At 37.5% G+C, this 26,877-nt stretch overlaps 1 protein-coding gene across 4 annotated transcripts in view; it reads right to left on the bottom strand.

Annotated features, from left to right (window-relative positions):
• Positions 1-5,696: 5,696 nt before the first annotated feature.
• Positions 5,697-26,877, bottom strand: part of GHR (growth hormone receptor) — a 289,769-nt gene continuing 268,588 nt past the window's right edge. For 2 of the 4 annotated variants that reach the window (XM_055118179.1, XM_055118192.1), the window contains 5 exons: positions 23,742-23,920; positions 16,099-16,291; positions 13,902-13,977; positions 9,080-9,149; positions 5,697-8,725 (listed from right to left, as the gene is read on the bottom strand). In XM_055118179.1, coding sequence (XP_054974154.1) covers positions 7,751-8,725; positions 9,080-9,149; positions 13,902-13,977; positions 16,099-16,291; positions 23,742-23,920 — 1,493 coding nt within the window. In that variant the 3' untranslated portion in view covers positions 5,697-7,750. The remainder of the gene's footprint in view (positions 8,726-9,079; positions 9,150-13,901; positions 13,978-16,098; positions 16,292-23,741; positions 23,921-26,877) is intronic. The other 2 variants (XM_012932069.2, XM_055118198.1) reach the window with 1 other exon arrangement.

Here is a 26,877-nt window from a genome sequence, read left to right as displayed (position 1 = left end):
CTTATAAGCAGTTTACTGAAGAGGGAAACTGATGGTACAGATGTCATTAATTACATTTGCAGTTACAATTAGAAGTGTCCAGGAAGACATTGGGAAAGGAAGATCCTCATGGGCAGAAATGTGAGCAGTAAGATTGGTTGTTTTATTTTGCCTTCTACCAAAGCGTTCCTGAAAAACATCAAGCTGATTACTTCCTGTTTGTGTTCTTAAGATGTTCTGTATACAGTGCTAACATGTGCTTATCACTGTTATGGCCAACTACCTGTTTAAGCCTGTCTTCAGTGTGATCTTGAAGGCAGAACTCATGCTGTCCTCACATCCTCTTCATCCAAGAAAATCCTTGGAGCACAATAGATGTTCAGTTACTTCTTCAAACCTTTCTATGGCATTGGCTTCTGGATTACTCTGTATATATTTGTTCTTAGAATCAGGGAGGCATGACAGAAGTTATATGTTTTAGTAAGAAGACTGGGCTTGAAGATTGGGTAGAATCCGCTTTCACTGGTACCATGACTTATACATAGCAGAAACTCTTGAAACTCAACTTACCTTTCAACCCAAAGGAGGGTAATACTGACTGTACAGTTTCATCAATTATCTGCAGTGAAAGTGGGCATGAGACGAAACAACCTTTTGTCAGAGTGAGATAGTTACTCTTTGCTGGTTGAAGAAGGATGGATTCTCAAAAAGCTGGGCTTCCTAACACACCAAGAAGGGAGGTGTGGAAGGCAAGTGCTTGGAGTTTACCTATGAGAGGAATCCCTATTAAGAATTTACCTTTTTCATGTGTGTCCACATGCTTGTACAGGTAAAAATGAAATTCCCAGGCATATTGAAGTACTCTTTAATTAATTGCAACTTAAAAATTTAAAACATTTCATTTAACCGAATATATCCAAAATATTACCATATCAGCATATAACCAAAATACAAATGTGTTGGGGCTGGAGAGATAGTATGGTGGTGGGTTGCTTGCCTAGCATGCAGCTGACCTGGGTTTGATGCCTGACACTTCATATGCTTCCCTGAGTCTATTAGGAGTTATCCCTGAGCACAGGGTCAGGATTAAGCCCTGAGTACTGCTAGGTAGTGGCCCCCAAACAAAACAAAAAAATAAAAATTTATTAGTGAGGTAGATCTTTTTGATTGCTTCAAAAAATATTGAGTGTATATTTTGCTTACAGACACATGTACCTACTGGAACTATGTGATAGAGGACTTTTCTGGATTATCTGCTTAGAAGCCCTAATTTGCCATATGGGGAACCAAGCTCCAGAGATGGACAGCTACTGGCTTTGGTGAACGTAGGTTATTGATTCTGTCCCACATCATCTTACCTTGCAGGCAGCTGAGCATCTTCCCTCTTTTACCAGCCCACTGCCTACAGCATGGCCCTCAGCATAGCTCTTATCCATGGCCTCCCAGGAGGGCTGTCTTCCATATACTCATGAGATTTGAGGGGCAACAGAGTTTCTTTCTACTATTGGCCCATGATCTTCCAAGGAAACATTCGCATCAAGTGAATGCTTGGGATCTGTTCCTTCTCTTACAATTCTTTAAATGAGCAACTATAATGCCATCATAAGTCAGTCTTTCTGTTCAATTTATTTTGAAGGTATTTTTGGTGAATAAGGGGAGAGAAGAAGGTATTAAGGGTATTCTCTCACTCACTGCTTCTTTAGTTCAGGAGTTTATAGTCCAGATCTGTTTAGCAGCTAGAGTGCAGGGAGAGGCAGAAGATGAAATCACTATGGTTATACAGAAGACTCAGAAGCAGACATTTGCCAACTTCTTTATTTTCCCAGATAATCTAGAGCCTTGTCCCTAGAGGCATGGTAAGATGCTGATGGATTAGTATTATTGAATATGAACCATCTGTCTGGATAAGTGCTCAGCAATTGGCTGACTTTTGTTATTGTTATGTACATCTAATCTGGACACAATTATTATTTGGAAGTAAGATAGACTGAGTTTAGAGCGCAGACTCTAGAGTTAGAGTAGCTCGTGCTTTCTTTTTTTTTTTTTGCTTTTTCTTTTATTGGGGTCACACCCAGCGATGCACAGGGGTCTCTCCTGGCTCTGCACTCAGGAATTACCCCTGGCGGTACTCAGGGGACCATATGGGATGCTGGGAATCGAACCCAGGTCGGCCTCGTGAAAGGCAAGCGCCCTACCCGCTGTGCTATCACTCCAGCCCCTAGCTCGTGCTTTCTTCCTGGCTCTAATCCTTATTGACTTGTGACTTTGGTCAAACTAAACTCTCCGTGTCTCTTTCTACATAACTGGAGATAATAGAATTTATCACAGGATTGTTGTGAAGATGAAATAAGTTTATGTCTACAGCTGGCATAATGTGAGTGATTAATGTTACTTAGAAATGCTCCCTAACCGGTATAAAAAATGTCATTCATTAGAATAATAATGTTGTTTAGACTCAGGGGTGTGCTGGAGCTGGTCTGTACAGTTTCGAGTCAGTAGATTGTGCAATCTCTTCCCAGGTTCATGTTCAGTGATGGAACACTGATAACTTAAAATTTGCCACCTTGAGAGTATTGACATCATGGTAATTGGCAACAACTATAAATCTGGATTTCCTTTATCCCTTAAGAAGCATTTGGAAAACTTTTCATACTACATCACTAGTTATGGTCATCAGGAAAAGAAACTTATTGTGTATACCAGTCTATGCAGTGATGCTCCTGGAGAGGTGCAATGTACAAACTTTATGGCTGCATAGGATAGTCATTGCTATGATAACACATGAGTCTTCTTAGATTAACCCTCAGTTACCTGTAGGTTTTTTTGAAACTGTTGTGTCTTTCATTCACATTTCCTAATTAAATGTTACTGGAAAGTGTGTACATATGTGTGCACATACTTACCATCGTCATGTATCAATTACACTTGCTGAAGTCTTTTTAATTCTAACATTTTGCATATTCTAGATTTTTCTAGTTGGACAACCATATTAACTACAAATAATGAAATATTGCTTCTTACTTTCTAAAAAGAGATTCTTTGGAGTTCTTTGTATCCCTAAATATAAAACAATTAATTATGCAGTTTTTCTCAACACTATGACCCACCAAATACTATAACCTCCTGTTTGTTTTGTTGTTGCTGTTCTTGGGCCATACCTGGCATTACTCAGGACTTACTTTTGGTTCTGTGCTCAGGGATCACTTCTGGTGGGCTTAGGCACCATATAGGATGCTGGGGACCAAACCCAGGTTGTCTATTTGCAAAGGCAAAACCCTACCTGATGTCCTATAGTTCCAACAGCCTCTATTATTTTTTAAGTACTGGATTAGTCAGAATATCTTGTGCTCTTTCTCTGGCTTTATCACTTATTAGTCAATAAACTTAGGGAAAATCACTTAGGTTTTCTAAGCATGATTTTCTTACCTATAAAAATATTAGAATGTCTACAATACAGATTTGTTACGTATATATAAAATAATACCCATGAACGTATTTAATAGAATTAAAACACTTAAAAGTTAAAGCTAACAAATATATTTCTGCTTTATATTTGTGGCTATCACACCACTGGGAAAGTTAAAGTACATACCATTTCTCTATAAGTTATTTCATCCTTATAGACAATGTTGGTACCATCTCTTACTGCTCATAGAGCTACAGTAATATTTTTTTGGTCACAGTTACAAAGTTGTTCATTATTTGGTTTCAGTCATATAATATTCCAACACTCAACTTTTCACTAGTGTATAGTTCCCACCACCAATGTTCCCAGTTTCTCTCCCGTCTCCCCACTCTCCCTGACCTGCCTCTAAGAAGACATCTTCCCTCTCCCTCTCTCCCTACCCCTTCCTCTTTCTCTAGTGTAGAATCTTTCATTTAAAAAATTTGCTTTTCTAAGGAAAGAGAGATATCAAATTGGAATGACCCGCTACAGAGGCAGGGTGGGGTGGGGGGGTGGGACTGGGGGGTTGGGAGGGATACTGGGTTCATGGGTGGTGAAGAATGGACGCTAGTGGAGGGATGGGCTCTTAAACATTGCATGAGGGAAAAACAAGCACGAAAATGTGTGACTCTGTAACTGTACCCTCACTGTGACTCACTAATTAAAAAATAAATAAATTTAAAAAATTGCTTTTCTATATACTCCTTCAAAGTCTATTTCTTGGGACTATTGTTCAATAATACATTCTGTTCATCATGATGATTTCTTTTTAAAAAACTTAGCAGTACAGAATGAATTATTCTTGCTCAGGTAATAGCAGATACATATTATCCTGTAGTTTCACAAAAAATATTTTTTATGAAGAGAGAGATGAGAATTTCTTAGTGTTGTAAGCTTTGGATTTGAGAGAAAACTAGACTCAGTGAGTTGATACTAAGAATTTGTTGGTGTTGTCTTATGATTAATAAGAGAATGATTAGTCATTCTCTTCTTGTCTCCTTCTGGCTGATGCAGGAGGGAAATTCAGCATTTAAGCCAGGAGAGAGAAAGTCACTGTCATGAGAAGATAGTGAATGTTTCAGGAACTAAATTCCCTCTAGCAAGGTCATTTCACTAAGAAAAAGAAAATAACATACCCAACTTGAGACAAGAAGAATCTGTACTATGCTTTCACAAGCTGCTTTCTGCTTTATATATAGAGTTTTATTAAGAAAGTAAGTTTAATATCACATAAAGATGTTTATTCAGATTCCTATTGACCTGAAGTTAGAACTTTGTTTTGTTCCAGGCATGCTTTATACTCTTCTGAGAGAAACTTCCCCGCATAGATGTTTATATTTAAAATAATGAGTAGGTATCCTTTCACTGTTACGGTTTTCACTTAGAAATAAATGGGGAGTCTTAAAAAATTTAAACTGTAGAAGTAGAAGCTTAAACATGTCGATATGTTATTGGGGGGAAGGGTACATGAAGTGTCTTTCAAAAATTTTTTTGCCTTGTTTTTGGTTTCTTGTCCACACTGACTGTGCTCAGGGCTTACTCCTGACTTTGTACTCAGGAAACACTCCTAGTAGGACTCAGGGTATCATATTGGATATTATGGATTGAATCTGAATTGGCCACATGCAAAGGTAAGCACCCTACTTGCTGTACTATCTCCCTAGTTCCCCATTTTTTGAACACACAGTTGTCAGTTTAAAAGCACTCCAGGGCCAGAGTGATAGGACAGTGGGTAGGGCACTTGCCTTGCATGCATCTGACCCGGATTCAATCCTAGGCACCCCATATGGTCTCCTGAGCCTGCCAGGAGTGATCCCTGAGTGCAGAATTAGGAGTAACAAGAAGCTCCTCTGTCAGAGAGGCTTGTGTTTATGTGAAGGATAGAGGAAGCATTGACTTCCTCTTCCTAGACAACATGTTCAAGCTAGAAATGTACACTGAGCACTCCTGCTCAACAGGCCATGCAAACTCTGAGATGACCAAAATGTGGTTCTAAAGAGACGCTTGACCCGAGGAGAGTCCTGGCTTGGGGAGAAGGCACAATTCAGGTAAACTGGTAGGCTATTTGCAGGTTGGATTCCAGATTCTTCCCCGGAGATAGGTACGGTATAACCTCCTATTCTTTTGTATATTCTCACACATAACAAAACCCTTCACATGTTGCTGATGAGATCAAGCCAGTTGGGCTTGGTTCCACAGGTGAGAAGAACTTGCAGCATGCAGTCTGTTGATTTTGACATGGGCGTTTGACAATAGAAACATATATACGATCGAGAATCCAAGAAAATAAATTTATTAAACTTTGAAGGAAAAAAAATCCACAGACAAAGGAAGTTAAATACAAACTGCAGGACACAACTAGTCATACTAGTGAATTACGGCTTGTGTGGCCAGCAAAGTACCAAAATGACATTCTGAAACGGATTGAGGTATTTAGCTATTTTTGGCTATTGAAATGTTGTCAGCCTATCGAGAATCAGTGAAACAGTTTTCCCAAACACACATTTTTAAGTTGGATTAGGTTCTACTTGATGAAATTTTATATGAAATGATGTATTTGAGAGAAAACCATAGCAGCAAGGTAGCAGAAATTCTATTATAAACATCTATCACAAAGTAACATGTTGAACTTTAAACAATTCTAGTTGCTCACTTGTCCTTCTTGCAAGAAACAAATTTTTTAAAAAAGACCAGAAAGTTTGTTTCCTACAATGGTCTGAGCTTGATGTCACATGGCTTAGCTTTAAGTTAAAGCTAACTTTAACATTTTGTGAAGCTTTGAAAAAAATTCTTTTTTTTTTTTTATGTTGAGAGGTGTTGTGTTCTTAAGCAAAATGAGATTCTTTTCTTGTTGCTAAGATTTTGGGTGAAGTTATCCCAAGGCTCCAAAGAATAATGTTTAAGTTCTTAGGGGGTTGAAATATAAATTAAAAACGACACAGACCTCTTCATTTCTCACTGACTATCTGCTTTGAAGCCAGTCTTCTAAGAGAGGAAATTAAAGAATGTTGAAGCTTCATTTTATCTCTAAATAAATCATATACAAGGAAGAACGTTTTTGCTCTCAGCATAAGGAAATTTTGAGCTTGGGGGGTGGTGATGGTTTCAAGCTCGTTTCTTGTGTTTCTCATTACCATGAAAAACAAGCATGTCTGGCAATAGGCTGTGAAACAAAACCCTGTTTCTTGAACTTATTTCATTCTCTGGATAACTTCATTTTGACATGCTTCGACTCATAAGATGCTTCTTGGACCGTATTTCCTTGTTAGGTAACTAGGAAATCAAACCAAATTCTCTCTGAGGCACACCAGGCAGAGGTGGTCGGGCTACTCGCTCTGGTTTTGCACACAACACTCCTGGTAGACAAAGACGCTCCACACGCAAGCGTGGAGCCGCCCCGCGGCATGCGTCTGTGCACTGCAGCCAACTCTTACTCCCCTTCCCTTGGTACATTGTTCTCTGACATGAACCAAAACTTGGGGAAGAAAGGGTTGCTTGTTTTTTCTGTTTACGGTAAGTTGACCTGTGCAAACATTTTAAATATTTTGAGATCAACAAATGCTTGTTTCAAAATTCTAATAAGCTTGTTCCAACAAAGCAGAGGACTACAATCATTTTAAAATTTCTTAAGGAATTTGGGGAGATATAAAAAGGACTTTGTAAAAAACTAACTTGTTTGTTATTTTCCTCTGGGTTCACTGGCCAAAGCAGTGAGCCGACTTTAGACTGTAGTTGCTACCTTCTTTAGATGGGTCGCATGAACTACAGGACACAGTGTGTGGTGTAATACAAAATAGCCATGCTTGCAGTGTAAATTATTAAAAATATCTTTATCAATTTTATGTCAAAATAAATGTTCTTACATACCAAACTATGTTTTTTGCCTTCTGACTTGTAAGTTTAGTTCCTAATTATTTTAAAAAGAATCAAATTGTGCTATGATTTGCATTTAATTTTCCTGAACTGCAAATGCCACCTGATAATTCGCTTTTTCAAAAAGCATGATTTAATATACATTAAAAACATAGTCATTCAATGTTTAGTATCACAAAATTAACACCCACAGTAACAAGACAATCGCAGCCACTAAACAGTCTTTGAGACAATTCTTTAAAATATTTACAATTCACAATAGGGAATAGCTATCTGATTAAGCATTCTTCTTTTTTTTTGTTTGTTTTAATATCATGTTTCAACATTTCAGGAAAAGGCATTTAGGATCCATAACCCCCCCTCCCTCTCCCCAAAAGGTTTAAACAATGTTTTTGGTTTAAGCATTCATGCCCCAGCCATTAAATACATAGCTCACAGGAAATCAAAGAAAGGCTATGGCATGATTTTGTTCAGTTGGTCTGTGCTCACATAGCCACACGATGAGAGAAACTCTTTTTCAGGCAAAGGCAAAGCAGTTGCATTCAGGATGAGGCCCTGTGAAGACTGTACTAGATGAATGGAGGTGTAGTCTGGGACAGGCAACTCAGGACTCGGGGCCAGTTCTGCTGTCACAGACCTCCCAGCAGTAGTGGTAAGGCTTTCTGTGGTGATGTAAATGTCTTCCTGGTTAAATCTTGGCTCTACACGGGATTGGACCTCTAGTTGAGGGGCCTCTGTGATGCACTTTTTGGCATCAGCCTCACAGAAGTAGGCATTGTCCATGATGAAGTTTGCTTGGGAGCGCGAAACCACTTCTGGATGCATGTCATACTGGGCTATCCCTGCCTTAATCTTCTGGCCGGGGGAAAGAACCACACTCCCTGCTGGTGTAATGTCACTTACCTGGGCATAAAAATCGATATTTGCCAGTGAACTTGGATTGCTTGGCTGAGTATGAGTAGTTGGATGAGTTGATTCAGTTCCACCCGTAACAAGTGGTCTTGGTTTATTTTCCTGTGCTAAGGTTACACTGAGGCGTGGAGTAGAAGAGAGAGCATCATCAGAGAGTGAATGATTTTGATTCTTCTGGTCAAGGCACAAGAGATCTGCTTCCTCTTTTAACCTTTGTGGCTTTGGCGCAAGCTCTAAGGTACCATCACACATGTCACTAGCATTATAATCAGTCTCTAGAATGTCAGGTTCATAACAGCTGGTACGTCCAGAGTCATCATCTTTTGCCCCGAGGATATTAAGTGACTTATCATAGTCTTGGTTTAGGAGTCTGTCTGTATCTGATCCTTCAGTCTTTTCGTCAGGATCATCAATATCTAGTTCAATGAATTCAACCCAAGAGTCATCATTGTAGAATTCAGGTTTATAGTTGTCATGAATGTCTAAGATTGTATTCACCTCTTCTAATTTCCCTTCCTAAGAAACAGAAGGAAAAAAGAGGATCTATAAAAAGAAATAATTTCTAATAATCCTTTAATTATAATGATATAAATATGACATAATGATGATACGAAGTGACTTATATTACATTCAGAGACTATAGTTATAAACAGAAGGACAATAGTAGCAAAATATTATAACAACAAAATATATTAGTATAGAACTTTGAAATACATGACATTCTCATAATTTTGATAAATATCATTAAATATTAATTTTATCAGGAATATAAAGATGATACATTCAGTTTGAAGAATTGTTCAACGCAGCAGTGTCTGTCAGGTGTCATTTAATTGGTGCTATTTATTATTTACATAATTTGTTATTTACCTTCAGCAGATCTGGATCAATTCCCTTAATCTTTGGAACTGGAACTGGGGGCAGAATCAGCATCTTTATCCTTGGAAACAAATAAAATTTGATTCCTATAAATCTTAAAAGTTACACATTCTCTATTTCAAAAGATGAAAGTAATGTACTGGCATTAATATTATGATTCCAAATAGTCTTATGCCTTGGGGACCAGAGAGATAATCAGTGTGTAGGACACTTTCCTTGCATGTGGACAACCCAGGTTTGATCCCAACTATCGCCAGGAGTGATTCCTGAATGCAGCCAGGAATTACCCATGAACAGCGCTGGACATGCCCCCCACCAAAAAATTTCTTATACCTTGTGTAAGTAGTAGAAGAAATAGAAGGAATAGAGTGTAAGTAATAGAGAAATAGAAGGAAAATATTACCAGTACATTACATGAAAAAATCTACAGAAAAAATGAAGAACAGCAAAACACAATAAAGTCCTCATCTGAAGTCAATTTTAATAAAACATGGTTTTACTATTCTACATATATTCATTTATTTGCTTTCAGGCCATGCTTGGCTATGCTTAGCACTTCTTCCTAGCTCTCAGCTCAGGGATCACGTGGTGGTGCTCAATAGGCCACATATGGGGCCAGGGAGTGAGTCTGAGTCAGTTCATGTGAGTGAGAGTCTTAGCCATTGTATTATTCCATGGTTTTTAAATATATATTTTAATGTCATTTACTGATAGCTGCTAGCAGTCATATTAGGAATGAGAAATTTAATTATAATTTCATTTCAGCTATAGAAAAGATAATTTTAATTTAGACATCATTAGTAACCTGCAAAGAAAGGAATGAAGAAAAGAAAGGGAGGAAGAGAAAAGATGAATCTATATATAGCCAAAATTATTTTTACTCTCACAAAAGGATAAGCTGGTGTAATTTCACATCACACAACTCACATTAATTATGAGATATTCTAAGAGATGACATCATTAGCAGTGCAGCATTCATTTGAGTTGGAATGTATTAAGTATGAGCTATCTCCAACTATACAGTATAGGCTTAACCACAAATGTCTGTGATACATCTAAGTTTTCTCTCCCAAATATTTAACTTATTGACTGACCATAATTCATTTCAAGATTTATCCTACATTTTTTTATGCATTATTGTATCCTTAACCCAAACTACAACTCCTGATCCATAGCAGGCACTCAACAATTGTTCTTAAAAATTTGAATCTATCTACTTTGTTAATAGTGTAACTAGAATTTATGTCTTAAAATCAACATTGCAGCCCTGACAAAAAAGAGATTATTCATCCCAAACAATTGACTTTATTGTTGGAAAATACCCACAAAACTCAGAGTGCAAGAAATGTCTTTATTGGATATAAGCTGACATGCCATTCCATGTAAGTGGACAGACTAGACTATATAATAATAGATAACCCAAGCTCTAAATACCTCCACCTTTTTTTTCACTTAACCCAAAGAATATTGCACATTGCTTTAATATCCATTAGGCTTACTCAGTGGGACAGTTTGCTAAAACAAACTGCTAACAAATGGAAGATATTAAAAATATATCAATTATAAATTATGACCACTACCATTTTCGAATGCCTCTGATTAGTCAGATACTGTGAGAGATATATCTTGCGCTAACTATAGGGTGGCCAATTATGGCCTCTGGCCCAGAGTTGGTCTTCCTTCTGCTCAATGATTTTGTAGGCACAGTTTTAGTGGAGCACGCTTGTGTTCACTAAGTTACATCTTCTCCGTGGCTGTGCCATACTGTGGCAGAGCTGATCAGTCACAACAGGCGTTGCACGGTGCCCAAAGTTTATATAGATTTACCTTATGGTCCTTTATAAAACTGCTTCTCTACTAAACATTTAATTCTGACAACCACAAGGTATAAAATTGATATTATCCGTGGGAAGAGTTGGAGGTTTAAGGAATGTATTTAAATGTCATGTACTAAGATTTGGCACAGCTGAGGCTCAGATTCAAAGTACTCTGTGCTCTGTGCTCTGTCATGTTGCCAAGCCAATTTGGGTTCTCAACTTTCTATAACTAGTTCAAATGCTTAACACTACAAATGCACTACAAATAACCCCAAATATAGGACATTATTTGGGGTTAACTTTACATTACAAATGCACTCCAAATAACCCCAAATACAGGAAGCGAAGGTCCCTGAGTGTCTTGTGCCTGCTTTGTTATGGGTGCCCTTCCTTTTTTGAAGAAGATGCTGCGGTTTGGCATGTCTGTAAGTGAGCCTTCTAGTTGTGTTAGACTGTGCAGCTCTGAATCCTCTAGGGTTCAAGCAGCTCATGCAATTGAAGGGAGAAGATCTGTTGCATTGACGTAGAGAAGGATGGGAATGGTGAGAGACTAAAGAAGTTTGCCCTTCTTTGGGGGCTGGAGTTATTGTACAGTGGGTAGCTTGCTTGCCTCGCACATGCTCAACCCGGGTTTGATCCTCAGCACCTCATTCAGTTTTTTAAGCCCCACTAGGATAGGTGTCATCTGAGTGCAGAGTCAGGACTAAGCCCTAAGTACCACCAGGTGTGGTCCAAAAACAACAAAAAGAATGTTTGTCTTTCTCAAATGGGATGGCTGTCCTCTGCCCCAGCAGATATGTCTATGCAGGATATCAACCAAGTTTCACTGATCTTTCAGTTCTTATTTCACTTTGAAATTTTATAGGGGTCACTGGACCAGTGCTCAAGGGTTACCAGGGCTACACCTAGTGTTACTGAGTGGGAGGACAATACGGTACTGGGGATCAAACCCAGGGTTTTGCATGTGCCACATGCCTAGCATATGGTCTATCATGTGAGCTCTCTCCCCAGCTAAATGTTTCAGTTTTTAAATATAAATGGAAATTTTAATTTATGTATTAGAGAAATCCCTAGTAAGTACCTTGTTACAAAACCTTTACTCTAAAATCAAAATAACAAATGAAAACCATAGTCTCACAGGCTGAATCTGCATTCAGATGGTCATTTGTCAGTTTTCTTCATACTGATCCAGTTCATTTTTATCCCTTTCTGATTGATACTGGCTTAAATGCTGGGTGGATTGTTAGTAGGAACTAGAGAATACAGTGAGATAACCTGGCATGAAACTATGTTTGCCATTTGGCTTCATTTTACTCAAATTCAAAATACTTTGCTACAGGTGATGACTCTTTCAACTAATAATCTTACTTATTAAGAAAGGGAGAAGTAGTTTGGAATGTGCATGCACAAACTTCATGCAAAAGCATAAAAGACTGAAGATTTTTAGAGTTTCAGGGTTCTGGAAAAAGCTGACATAGCACGTATGGAGTATCACTTTAACTTAAGCTCTACTTGGAGTATGCCTTGATGCATCCACTTGTAGTCTTTTAGCATTCTTGGTGATCTTGAAATTCTATCATTCAGAGAATTCTTTTTTCCTCCCACCTGAGTTATATCTGGATGTTTTTAAATGCTCTACACTCCCTGTGGACCCCCTTTGCTCAATTAAAAGGCTTTTGCAATACATTCACAAAATAGCTCCCATTTCCATCTGCAGATGCCTTGTGGCTTCAGTTGAAGAACTTGTCTTCTAAGCAGTTGACACCACCATGTCTCCTGAATCACAGGGGACCCTGGACCCACGGCAAAAGGCTTTTGGTGCTAAAACCAGATAAACTGGTAGTATTGGGCTCTCTAGTTGTGAGAAAAGGGGGAAGATAAGCTCATAAAAATGTGAAACAACTGATAATCAGTACTAATTTTCTAATAGTTTATGTATTATATATTTTGTAGCTTGGAATGAATTTCTTTAAGAAAGAAAAACAGAAAGATCTTACAGATAAAATGAAATTTACCTGTAACTTTTTTTCTTTTTTCTTTCTTTTTTTTTTTTTTGCAATACTGAGATCAAACCCGCATCTCCTGTATGCAAGGCATGCACTTTCCTGCTGAGCCACATTCCATCTCGAATGAGTTTTATGGATCATATACTCTAACAGTCTCATATAATTTATAAGAACATTAAGGCCTATAGAGGAAGGGATTCAAACAAGAGCAAGCAATAGGGACAGAAGAAGAAACTAGAACCTTTTGAATTCAAGAGAACACAGAATAGGCTCTCTTCAAATTTAAAGAAATGCTAGCCATATTTATATGCTTATAAATAGAAGAGAAATACCAAACTGTAAATATTCCAACAACTTTAAACAAAACCTTATTTACTTGAAATCACAATCATATGAATGGCTTTATTGAATTTAATTGTCTAGGTAACTTTAGCTGGCCACTTAAATTTACTTGTCCATTAGAAAGATGTCAAATTTAACCAAAGGATAAGTACTGCCTTACAGTTCTGGAATGCCAATGGGCCAACTGCTTCAGGATTCTGAAAAGGTGAAGAGACAGCAAGAGGAGACAGTTTTGTTCTCACAAGGTGTGCACTAACTTCAACTCAATATCTTATGTAACCTTCCAGAAGGTACTGAAATCTATGATTTCTTTAGGATGCACACAACCAAGTAGAAAATGTATAGACAGAAAATTTTACTGGGTAAATTAAAATTTTCATTCATAAGTCTTAAATGAATGGATATAAATAGAAATCTAGACAACTGTAAAAAGATGTCAAAGTAGGGGCTGGAGCGATAGCACAGTGGGTAGGGCGTTTGCCTTGCACGAGGCCGACCCGGGTTCGATTCCTAGCAACCCATAAGGTCCCCTGAGCACCACCCCGGGTAATTCCTGAGTGCATGAGCCAGGAGTGACCCCTGTGCATTGTGGGGTGTGACCCAAAAAGAAAAAAAAACAACCATGTCAAAGTAGACTGCTTCACATACCTTCGTTGATTAGAAAATATGACCATTAGTCCAAATATTCCAAAGATAACAATTAAGAACCAGGGAATCTCGAAATCTGAAACACAGAAAAACAATACATCACTCATAGGATGTTTGAAGTTTACATTTCATTTTCCTTTTTGCTGATAAAAATATTTGTACTCATCTGCAATGATTGCAGAGTACCTTTTGTTCCAACAATAGTCCTGACTACTCCTTAAAGCATTATACTTTCCCAAAATAATAAAAATAAACAGCATATAATTTAAACATGATTTGTGTTTATAAAACCCAAACTGCTTTAAGACCTACATTTATGATGCATTATTAAGGGTATTACCTTTGGGGAAAAATGCTTGCTTACACACTACTTTAATAGATTGTGTCCATTTGATCCCTTTTATAAAAAGTATTGTCTTTAAAGAAAATCTTCCTGAGGATTATCAAATAGGTGGGATAGAGATTTCATATTTAAATCACAGTGAAATATTTTAGAAAATAAGAGAATATATTCTACAGATTGAAAAATAAATCATTTGACAGAAAAATATTCCTACTTGTGTACTATCTTCAGATTTTAGCATGCTTCGAAGAGCAGATTGGGGTAACTGTAAAAACTCCTACATCACTTCTAAAGGACAGGTGCCTTCCAGTCATTTTGTTTGTTCCCATACTGGCTTGGGTTACCCACTTTTTAGAAACGAGACAGCATAAATTTACTTGTCTGTTGCTTAACTAAAAGTAGGCTTTTATGTTAAATATTCTTAAAAAATTTAAATTACCTTTTTAGTTATTAAAATCCAGAAAGGAGATATTGGGAGTATTATAAAGAATTATAAGGTGAAGAGAATACCATTGGTATCATTATATCTATAGTATATATAATTTTATATCAGTAACATATTTAGAAATATAACCTGAAGCTAGAGCTTCATTTTTTAAAACGTAGAAGAAAAATCAGTTAAGAGAATAAAGTGCCACCACAAAATGTTTAACTGTCTGGCAAGGTACTTTTAAAAGCAGATTATAATTATATCAAATATTTCTTGAAACAACAGGTCTGTACTTAGAGCTTAGGAAAAAACCAGATTTATGGACATTTTTATTTAAGTGTTACTTAAGGATCCTGGAATCTACTGATAACTCAAATTTAGATATGCCAATTAATTTATCTTTAGCTTGAGATTGTTTTATTAACACATTTTGGTCCATCATATGGCCTTGTAAATCCAATTTTTAATGGAGATGAGTTAATACTCAGTACTCTTCCCATTTGGAAGTGATGTTTTCTAGAACATTGTTATTTATTGGTAAGCAGTCTTCTTTACTTATGTATCTAAAAATCTTGAACTCTGAACTCAGATTTCAATTTTTAAAAACACTGATCATCTTCTATAGAAGCCTTACATGTTCCTTATTACTCTGGAGTGTGACTGACACACTTCTTATTAAAGCTTTTCTCCCAGGTAAAATCCACAGCTAAATGTTCTACAACCAACCTGATATTGATTAGGCAATATTACTTGGATATATTACTAAGGAAGTAATATTACTTCCTTAATATTAGCCTTGCTCTGTGATGTCATTCATTACTGTATCACTGTATCACTGTCATCCCTTTGCTCATGGATTTGCTCAAGAGAGCACCAGTAACGTCTCCATTGTGAGACTTACTGTTACTGCTTTTGGCATATCAAATACGCCATGGGTAGCTTCCCAGGCTCCACCATGCGGGCGAGATACTCTCTATAGCTTGCCGGGATCTCCGAGAAGGACGGAAGAATCGAACCTGGGTAGGCCGTGCTCAAGGCAAATGCCCTACCCGCTGTGCTATTGCTCCAGCCCTGATGTCATTCATATACAGATATAATTTCTTCACTATGTCTTTGAAAGATATTTTATTATAAATGTAAAACAAATTATAGAAATGTTCAGAATATATTCAAAGAAAAGAATAATTTGAAAATTTTATATTCAGAGATATCCCACTAATACTTTATTATATCTTCCTCTTTCCTACTAATATCTACCCCAGAGCTTTATCTGAATAAAATAATTAAAAAAACAAATCCTCTGACTTTGTTTTGGATTTGGCTGTTATCTTTAATGAGTTTGTGCGGACATTTAATGTTAATGCATTTTCATCTGGACAACTCTAACAATCAAAGAATGTATCAATGTATATGGAAAATCATACTGGCTATTATTGTATGTCTTATTTTACCTTCTTCACATATAACTGCGCTGATTTGAGGAAATGTTACGTATAGCACCTCACTGAACTCGCCATATTTTTCAGAGTTTCGTTGTCTTGATCTCACACGAACTTCATATTCTTTATCTAGTCTCAATGAGTACACAGGAAGTGATGTTGCCAATACGGGGTCCATCTTTCAAGACAAAATATAAAATTAAATGATTATTGAGTCGACAACTCAATGCAATAAATGCTACAAAGTATTTTCACATTTGTGTTTGAAATAAATTTCTGCAAAGTAGGTAATATTTTGAAATGCATGAGGTCAAATAAGTTTGTGAAGAATGTTTGTTAAATGCAAATTTCAAATTAATTTTAGTATAGACCCAAGTATATAACAGATTTGTTTTAAAAATTTATACTGTTTATACTCCCTAAAGCATTATACAGATTCAATGCGATCCCTATAAATATACCCATGACACTCTTCAAAGAAATGGATCAAGCAATCCTAAAATTCATATGGAATAACAAACGTCCAAGGATAGCTAAAACAATTCTTGGGAAAAAGATGATGGGAGGCATCACCATCCCCAACCTCAAACTTTTCTACAAAGCAGTAACAATTAAAACAGCATGGTACTGGAACAAAGGCAGAGCCGTAGACCAATGGAACAGGGTGGAATATCCCTACACACAACCCCAAATGTATGACCATCTAATCTTTGATAAGGGAGCAAGAGATGTGAAGTGGAGCAAGGAAAGCCTCTTTAACAAATGGTGCTGGCACAACTGGACAACCACATGCAAAAAAATGGGTTTAGACCTTGACCTGACACCATGCACAAAAGTCAGATAAAAATGGATTAAAGACCTCAACATTAGACCACAAACCATAAGGTACATTGAAGACAAGGTCGGCGAAACCCTCCACGATATTGAAGATAAAGGTATCTTCAAAGGTGGCATGGAACTAAGCAATCTAGTAAAAACAGAGATCAACAAATGGGACTACATTAAACTAAAAAGCTTCTGCACCGCAAGAGATACATTGACCAGAATCCAAAGACTATCCACAGAATGGGAAAGGATATTTACACAATACCCATCAGATAAGGGGTTGATATCAATGGTATATAAAGCACTGGTTGAACTCTACAAGAAGAAAACATCCAACCCCATCAAAAAATGGGGCGAAGAAATGAACAGAAACTTTACCAAGGAAGAAATACGAATGGCCAAAAGGCACATGAAAAAGTGCTCTGCATCACTAATCATCAGAGAGATGCAGATCAAAACAACCATGAGATACCACCTCACACCACAGAGACTAGCACACATCCAAAAGAACAAAAGCAACCGCTGTTGGAGAGGATGTGGGGAGAAAGGGACCCTTCTTCACTGCTGGTGGGAATGCCGACTGGTTCAGCCCTTCTGGAAAACAATTTGGACGACTCTCAAAAAATTAGATATTGAATTCCCATTTGACCCAGCAATACCACTGCTGGGAATATATCCCAGAGAGGCAAAAAAGTACAATCGAAACAACATCTGCACATGTATTTTCATCGCAGCACTGTTTACAATAGCCAGAATCTGGAAAAAACCCGAATGCCCCAGAACGGATGACTGGTTGAGGAAACTTTGGTACATCTATACAATGGAATACTATGCAGCTGTTAGAAAAAAGGAGGTCAAGAATTTTGTAGTTAAGTGGATGGGCATGAAAAGTTTCATGCTGAGTGAAATGAGTCAGAAAGAGAGAGACAGACATAGAAAGATTGCACTCATCTATGGTATATAGTATAACAGAGTGGGAGACTAACACCCAAGAACTGTAGAAATAAGTACCAGGAGGTTGACTCCATGGCTTCGAGGCTGGCCTCACATTCCGGGGAAAGGGCAACTCAGAGAAGCGATCACCAACTACATTGTAGTCGAAGGCCATGTGGGGGAAGGGAGTTGCGGGCTGAATGAGGGCTAGAGACTGAGCACAGTGGCCACTCAACACCTTTATTGCAAACCACAACAGCTAATTAGAGAGAGAGAACAGAAGGGAATGCCTTGCCACAGTGGCAGGGTGGGGTGGGGGGGAGATGGGATTGGGGAGGGTGGGAGGGACGCTGGGTTTACGGGTGGTGGAGAATGGGCACTGGTGAAGGGATGGGTTCCCGAACTTTGTATGAGGGAAGTATAAGCACAAAAGTGTATAAATCTGTAACTGTACCCTCACGGTGATTCTCTAATTAAAAATAAATAAATTAAAAAATTTTAAAAAAAATTTATACTGTTTAATTCGGTTATCAAATATTCTAAAACCAAAGCCTGATAGGATTATGAAAAATAAAAAAATCAACGAAAAACTTTATTGATTAACCACCTATCTTTTGGTATACTACAATTTTGTGTGAAAACACAAAACAGGGAGAAAATCCAAACTATGTCACATACCTATATACCTATCTTTGTTATTTGGAAATTCTAAGTTGTCATTTAAATAATTTCAGAATTTAAAAGGGTCTTAAATAAATCACAATGGTCATTTTTTTCTTTTCTTTATATTTTATTTATAAGAGAGGATTTCTTGCATGGTTAGGTACTTATATCTGAAATGTATCCAAGTTGCAGAACAGAATAGTTAGAAATTTAAAACATATGTGACTCTATACCCTCACGGTGACTCACTTATTAAAAAATAAATTAAAAAAAAAGAAAAAGAAAACAGAGAGGGTTCAGAAAAAACAAAAAAAAAATTTTGGATTGGATAATTGTGTGTGTGTGTGTGTGTGTGTGTGTGTGTATAGTACATAATTTTTTTGCAGGTAACAAACCTGAAATCACAATGGTCTTAATTGAACTTCAAATAATTTTATTAGAGGCAATCAATCATATACTTAATCTGTGGTTACAGAAAGCTTAAAACATTTCAAAATAATTTGCTTTTCAGAATCTGAGAAGAAAAGTGATTGAAGTCCTTTGGTAATGAACATCAGGGTCCTACAATTCTGAAAGCCAGGATATTCCTTTCTTTTCCTGAGGAAGGCAGGACTAGGCCATTAGATCTTTCAACACATTGCTATTAAAATAATAGGCCAATGACGTTTTCTTCCAACTGACATCCTCAAAGCAAGTAGTTACTATGTACTTTTCATAGGTTTTCAGTTAGAAAACCTTGCTCCCATTTACAGAAAACTTGAAATACTCACTATTTCAACAGTATGGATTTTTTTCACAAAGTAATATTCTCATAATTTGTTTTATTAATCCACAACCTGGGTCATCAGCTCTAGAGCAAATTTTTCTTTCACCTTGGTTGCTTCTATTGACAGAGTGCCTCCTTTCCCCTCCGCCCCCAGTGTGCACACAGGATGGTTCTTCACATTATTTCTTAGAAGTTTTTTAACACATAAATTATTTGAATGACTAATATAAATTTTAATGTCAGAATTCTGAATATTAAGTTAAATTTTTCTTAAACTGTTTTAAAAGTCTGTATTTCCATTCTTCAACCCTTAATTTCTCTGTCACAAATATTATTTCTTCACAGATTTCATGAAAAACACACTCGAAAAGAGATAAGAGTAATTTTATATTCAAAATATAGTTAAATTAGTTACAATTTGGGGAGGCACCTAAACAGTACTTATGGGCCCACTAGTCACTCCTGGTGACACTTTGCCAGCTGGGATGAGGGTTGCTTGGATCCTGTGGCTTCAGGAACCACGAGAACTGGGGCCACACATGTGGAGTTGTGGGGGCATGCTGTGCCAGGTACATAAATTACACGGCCCAAACATCTGTGACATCTTCTATATTTAATTTTGAAAATGATACAATATCAAATTCAGTATTTTCAAATAGAAACATGGATTCCTAATATAAGTAAAAATAGTAGTCTTTTCCCCCTCTACTTATGTTTATGTTTACTTACCTCTCTCTCTAGCTCTTTCAATCTCCATCCCCTCTGTTTTGGGGCCACAACTGGCAGGCTCAGGACTTATATGTTTAGGGATCTCTCTTGGCGGTGCTCAGGGGACTATATATGATACCAGAGATTGAACAGGGGTTGGCTGCATGCAAGGCAAGAGCCTTATTCCCTGTACTATCTCTCTGGCTTAACCTCTTTTTCAAATGCTTTGAACATTTCTGCTAATAACTAGATTGTGAGTTTATTTTTACATTTTTATTTTGGTCTCCTAAATAATACTCAGGGCACCCTGGGGACCATTTATAGCCAACTGGTGGATGTGGTGGTGCTGGGATTCTGTGGTGCCAGAGACCAGCTGGGCCAGTTTGGTAGTACTCAGGGGGTTACCAGGGCTACATATAAAAGTGCTTGAGGACCTTCTGGATTGCACCTAGTGATGCTCGAATAGCCTTGTGATGCTGGGGATTGAACAAGGTGATATAATACTGGGGCCTTTCATGCACCCTTACCTCTGTACTATCTTCCTGGTCCCAATTTTGAGCACATTAATGAGAGAAGTTGATTCTTAGAAAATAGTTTTTGTGTCGAATATTCTTACAAATTGCTAGTCTTATAAATACTGTGAATATGTAATTTTTCCTGTAAAAGGTAAGTTCTGTGCTCACAAGCACCTGGTGAGCCACACGTCTGTGTCACATAACCACATGCCCTGCACTTGCAGGGTTGAAACTATGATCAATAAACCTATTAATTCTAATATTCTGCTTTACATATTTGACTATTTTAGATTCTCAAACCTTTTGGTTTCAGGAATCCTTTACATCAGAAATTTTAATGAGAATCCTAAAGATTTTGATTCATTTGGGTTAGACTCATCACTTTTTTCAACATATTAGAAGCTGATAAATTTGAAAGTAGTAATTTTAAAATTAAAAGAATAAATTAATTTAATGCTAAAATTCATTTTAAAAAAGCTATTGTACATTTTCAGACAAAATTACAGTGAGAAGAATAACAAAATTTCACATTTAAAAAAATTTTTTATGATCTGGTTTAATAAAAGTTATACTTTTATACCTTCTTATCATTGAAAATCATTAGGATATGTGCTTTGATTTAAGTGCATGTACAAAATTTAGTCTTACACAGAGTAAGAAAAAGGAGGATATTTTAATTGTCTGAAAATAACTGTGGATATTTTTTTAAATTCCTAAACTAATCATCAAAAACTCTACAGATGGTTATTTCTTAAAGTTTAGTTATGATGTATAATCTGTAATAATATCAATGAGTCTGTCATACTGAATTATATTAGAACTTGCCATTTTATCTAGTTTTGAATGAATTAGTCTATGATTCTATCTAGTACCCTGAATGAATCATTTTCTCCATTAATGATTCTGGTCATATATTAGTCCTTTGGAAAATATTGGCTCAGTGAGTTATGTAGGTTTTCCAAGTGTTCACACATTACATTATACAATGTGAAAAACACATTTTCTAGTATCAACAGATCTATTAGGAAAGTCTTCAAAGGCTAGAATGCTAAGAGCTTTTGGTTTCCCAAATTTCCCAAATTCCAACTTGACTCTTAAAGCTCAATTTTTTTTTTACTGTCATCATAAAAAGTCAATTGCCTTCCTTTTGCCAGGGCTAAAGAGACAACACAACTTGCAGGGCGCTGGCCTTGCACTCAGCCAATCTGTGATGGATTCCTGGTACCACAAATGGTCTCCTGAGTCCTTTAGGATTAATCACTGAGTGCAGAACCAGGAGCACAGTTGGGTGTGGCCCCCCAAACAAAAACAAAAGCTCTCAAACACTCTTTTTATCAGTTGGTGTTCTAAGAAAAAACTCTGTAAGTTCTGATGATGATGACTCAGCTGTTCCTGTGCTTGTTCTTAAGATATCCATCACTATCTCACTATGTAGCATACTTCCTGGGAGCTACAGTCAGTATGAGATTTAATGAAACACATACTTGTGTAGCTTCATCAGGCACCTTCCTCAGTGAAACTGGCTTCTCCCTTCATTCCTGTGAATGCATGGTGTAGAATGCAATGACTGTGGGTATTTGCAGTTTACAGCTACTGCCTTGGTTTGTGCTAAGGCAGCAACAGTCTCTCCACTCTCATTTTCATACCATCAACAGAGTGAAGAAAAAAGCACATACTAATTAGTATTATTATGAAAATATTCTTGACCTTTGGGCACCCTGGAATGGTCTCACTACTCATACTCTGAACTACAGGCCGGGGGAACCAAGCATGGCTTCCAGGGTAATCGTTTCTATATTTGAAGGCTCAATGCATGTTTGATTGAGCTTGGCTTTAGAAGGCTTTGTTGAGTCAGCAACCAATCAAGCTCTTTTTGGGTGCCAAGTTGCAGAGCAGATATATAAATGAAAAAGACTCCAGAAACAGAACCTCAAAGATCAAAAGTTAGCTATTCAAAGCTACTCCAAACTTAAATTTCCTCTAATGATAAAATTGGCTTCCTTTTTCCAGTTCACTGACTCAACAGGGCCAAAGGTCTCAAAATTCTAGGGGTGAGGCTGGACAAGGTTGCCAGCATGACCTGATAACCAGCCCCAAACCACTGGATCTGGCTGGGCCATGGCTGTGGTTAGGTGGATTGAGAATTCGTTATACTGGGTACAGTAGCACAGTAATCTTGGTTTTTGTTTGTTTCTTGTTGAGTGTCATGTGGAATTTGTCTTAAGTGATGAGTTCCCATATCCTTTGCAAATGAGGAGTTCAGAGGTCAAGCAGGTCCATGTTCTAGGGCTACACAAACCAGTTACCTTCATTTTCCTCTGAAGTATGGAACAAGGCATCATTCTGAAATCTCTGAGTCAAATTCTTTTTCTCTGTTTCTCTCCCAAAGTCATATAAGAACTGATTTCATGGGGCTGGAGAGATAGCACAGCGGGTAGGGCGTTTGCCTTGCACGCGGCCGACCCGGGTTCAAATCCCAGCATCCCATATGGTCCCCTGAGCACGGCCAGGGGTAATTCCTGAGTGCAGAGCCAGGAGTAACCCCTGTGCATGGCCAGGTGTGACCCAAAAAGCAAAAAAAAAAAAAAAAAAAAAAAAAAAAAAAAAAAAAAAGAACTGATTTCAGTTTGGGGGCATGTGTCTTGTGAGTAGTAACATTCAAATCACAGGACAATATTTAGCTGTACTCGCTGTTGATCTTAATGATAATCCTTCTCATGCTTAGTCACATCTCCAAAGCCAAGTGGCTAGTGCATATGACTTTGCTCTAAAGTTATTTATTTTTATTTTTACTTTTTGATTTTCTTGATCACACCTGGCTGTATTCAAGGCTTACTATTGGTGGTGCTTGGGGGACCATATGTGGTGCTAAGCATTAAACCCAGGTCAGCTTTGTGTTCAGTTGAACCTGAAGGCAAATGTCTTCCTACACTGTATTGTCTCTCTAGGCCTCTAATGTTAAGCTGGACACCAAGGATGACAGAGAAGCAGTTTTTCTTTCTGTTCATAGACTACCGTTGAAATTCTATGTGAGCATCTGCCATGGGACAGAATTTCAAAATGACATTATCCCGATTACATTGTTTTTTCTAAATAAATTATGGAAAACACAGCCTGGGTAAATGGCTATTGATCGAGAGGAAGTATAATTATAAATGAGAGAAAGTTGTTGACAGAAGGGTCAAGTGAGTTTTTTGTGAGATGGTAGGATGTCTTACCATTTTCCACTGGGTCTCATTTACTTCCTTGTACTGGAGTTCGTATTCCAGCACAATCCATCCCTTCTGAACATCTGCATTGGGTGGTGGTTCCCATCTGACTTGGATATCCGCATGAATCCCCGTCAAACTGGTGTTCAGTAGAGTCCAGTTGAGGGCAATGGGTGGGTCTGGTTGCACTGTGCATTTCAAAAGAGAATTAGTACACAGAAATACATAGTATGCTATTAGTGGAATGATTCCTACAGCGACAGAGTTATTTTATATATATTTTATAATAATTATTTGTTATACTTTTAATTATTCTAATATTTCTATGATTACACTTTAACTTTATAAGATAACATCATGTTTTACTTAGAGATGATCTGTTTTTAACTCTTAAAATTGCCCTTAACATTTTCTTTCAGGGGCTAAAATCTTATCTATTACTCTTATTGAGGGTCAGGCACATTTCACAGTTTTTTTTTTTAGCTCTGACAGAATTAATGTTTTGAGATTTTGGAAGGAATTAATTTTAACTTATATTTGAAGTAACAGCATTACAAACACCTACAATATTTAGAGAAGAAGTTGTTCTGGAACTAGGGTGGAGAAATATTTTTTTCTTTCAAATTGTTTATGACCTGGACCTAGAGACTTGTCTCATTAATTTCTGCATTGCTTTTCATAAAAATATTCCTGAACACTTAGCAAATGTTCACCAGCTTATTATTTTGCTAGCTTAATTATTTTACATGTGGATGGATCATTACCTTTTTTTTCAGACAAGTGGTGACAATTTGGTGTGTTAATGTCTTCTAATAGCTGATTGTGAACAATCTAAAGTAGAATTTTGCCAGGTTTCTCTCATACATTCTCAAGTAAATCTGTTGCAATCTGTTTATTAGAACTCCAAAGACCACCATTTCCCAAAGTTTCTTAAGGATTTTGAAGCTAGGAACTATATATAAATTTATATTCCAGGTAGTTTTCAATAAATAATTGCTATTTAGGTTTCAGTACCAAGGTTTTCAAAAATCACTTGCTGATACAGAGTAAAATATATTTCCTTTTCTACTATATGTAGAAGGTCATCGAGTTTAGCAAAATCTGGTAACTGGACTAACTGATCAGAGAGATATCTATAAAGAAATGCTGTGAGGAAATATTAGCCCTATTAACCCCCCAAGGTATTAAACTATTAAGTCCTATTAAAATGAAAACTTCTATTAAAATTCTCAAAGGGGTAAATGAACTCTTTCTGGGGGAGACTTGAGGGAGGGCATATCCTGTTATACTCAGGGCCTTTTTATGGCTCTGCACTCAGGGATCACTCCTGGAGGTGCTGAGGGATCAAATAGGATGCTGTGTAGAACCTCGGTTGACTACATGCAAGGCAAGACATTATCCATTATACTATCTCTTCAATCTCAAAGGGGAAAGGTTTTATGTTCCCCAGAGAAGAAGAAGGCATTACTATAAAAGGACATGATGTTGGCTGTTGTGGAGTGAACATCACTTAAAAAAAAAGAATCCAAATTTGACTAATTATGACCACAAATTTGGAAATTACAGTGGAAAGATCTGTGACATAGCTAGGTTACATGAGGCTACAATAATGACAGTAATATATCATTCTTATGGGTTTGTTGGGGGTTGAATAGTTCTTATAACCCTTTAAGTGTCTGCACAGAAAAAATGGTTTTGAGAGGCCAGAGAGTTAAGGTGCTTGCCTTGCACACAGCTTATTCTGGTTCGATCCTGTGCCCCTCGAGGAGTGAAAGTGATACCTGAGTAAAGACCCAGAAGTAAATCCTGACCACTGCCAAAAAATGTGCCATCTCCCCGCCCGCCAATTATTTTTTTGATAAAACAACTTTAAAGTCTTGTAGTTCATCTCAAAATATTCTCTTTCAACTTTAAATAGAGGATATGGAATAAGGTCTGTTTGGAGGTTGTTCAGAGCACTGTTACAAGCAGAATAACTCCTTTCTTCTAATCACACTTCCATGTTTTCTTGACAGCGCTGGGATACTTAAAAAGATCCTGAGACCGAACAGATCCCAAACCCAAGCCCTTAGTTTCCCCCTCCCCCAAACTCGCTCATCTTCATCTTTCCTGTTAGTGGCAACTCCATCCCTTCAGTTGTTTCGGTTACAATGCTAGGTTTATTTGTCTATTTAAAAAACTTTATTATTACAGTTTAAGTGATATGTTTATAATTGAGCTTAAGTTTATAGTGTCGATGTACAAAGTTGCTGGATACCCCGCCAACCGAGTGCCCACTACCCTCTGCCCTGGTCCTAGGTCTTCTCTGGTCTGACCTTCGTTCCCCTTTCCTTTAGTTGTTCAGGACGTATGAAGCAAATTCTTTTTTTTTTTTTAATTTTTTTTTTAAATTTATTTATTTTTAATTAGAGAATCACCGTGAGGGTACAGTTACAGATTTATACACTTTTGTGCTTATACTTCCCTCATACAAAGTTTGGGAACCCATCCCTTCACCAGTGCCCATTCTCCACCACCCGTAAACCCAGTGTCCCTCCCACCCTCCCCAATCCCATCTCCCCCCCACCCCACCCTGCCACTGTGGCAAGGCATTCCCTTCTGTTTTCTCTCTCTAATTAGCTGTTGTGGTTTGCAATAAAGGTGTTGAGTGGCCGCTGTGCTCAGTCTCTAGCCCTCATTCAGCCCGCAACTCCCTTCCCCCACATGGCCTTCGACTACAATGTAGTTGGTGATCGTGAAGCAAATTCTTGATTCATCTTTTTCTTGCCACTCACTTTCTATCAGCTAAACTTTTTTTTTTTTTGAGTCACACCTGGAAGTGCTCAGGGTTTACTCCTGGTGGGCTCAGGGGCCAATATGGGGTGCCAGGGATCAGACCTGGACGGCTACATGCAAGGCAAGTGCCTGCTGTACTATTGCTCTGGTTCCTATCAGCCATACTTTACAGATATTCCCAGATTGCATCAAATTCTCCCCTCCGGTACCTCTAAAGCCCGGGTCTAGCCATTGTGACCTTTCCCTAATATTGCTGCATTCATCTCTTACATAGGGCTCTCCTGTGGTCTTTGTCTCCTGTAAGTCTACTCATAATACAATCCTCAATATTTATAACAGTAATTATCATCACACAACATTAATCCTGTTA

Source organism: Sorex araneus, chromosome 1, assembly GCF_027595985.1.
Source record: "Sorex araneus isolate mSorAra2 chromosome 1, mSorAra2.pri, whole genome shotgun sequence".
NCBI classification, from domain to species: domain Eukaryota; kingdom Metazoa; phylum Chordata; class Mammalia; order Eulipotyphla; family Soricidae; genus Sorex; species Sorex araneus.
This window is presented reverse-complemented; position numbering and strand designations above follow the sequence as displayed.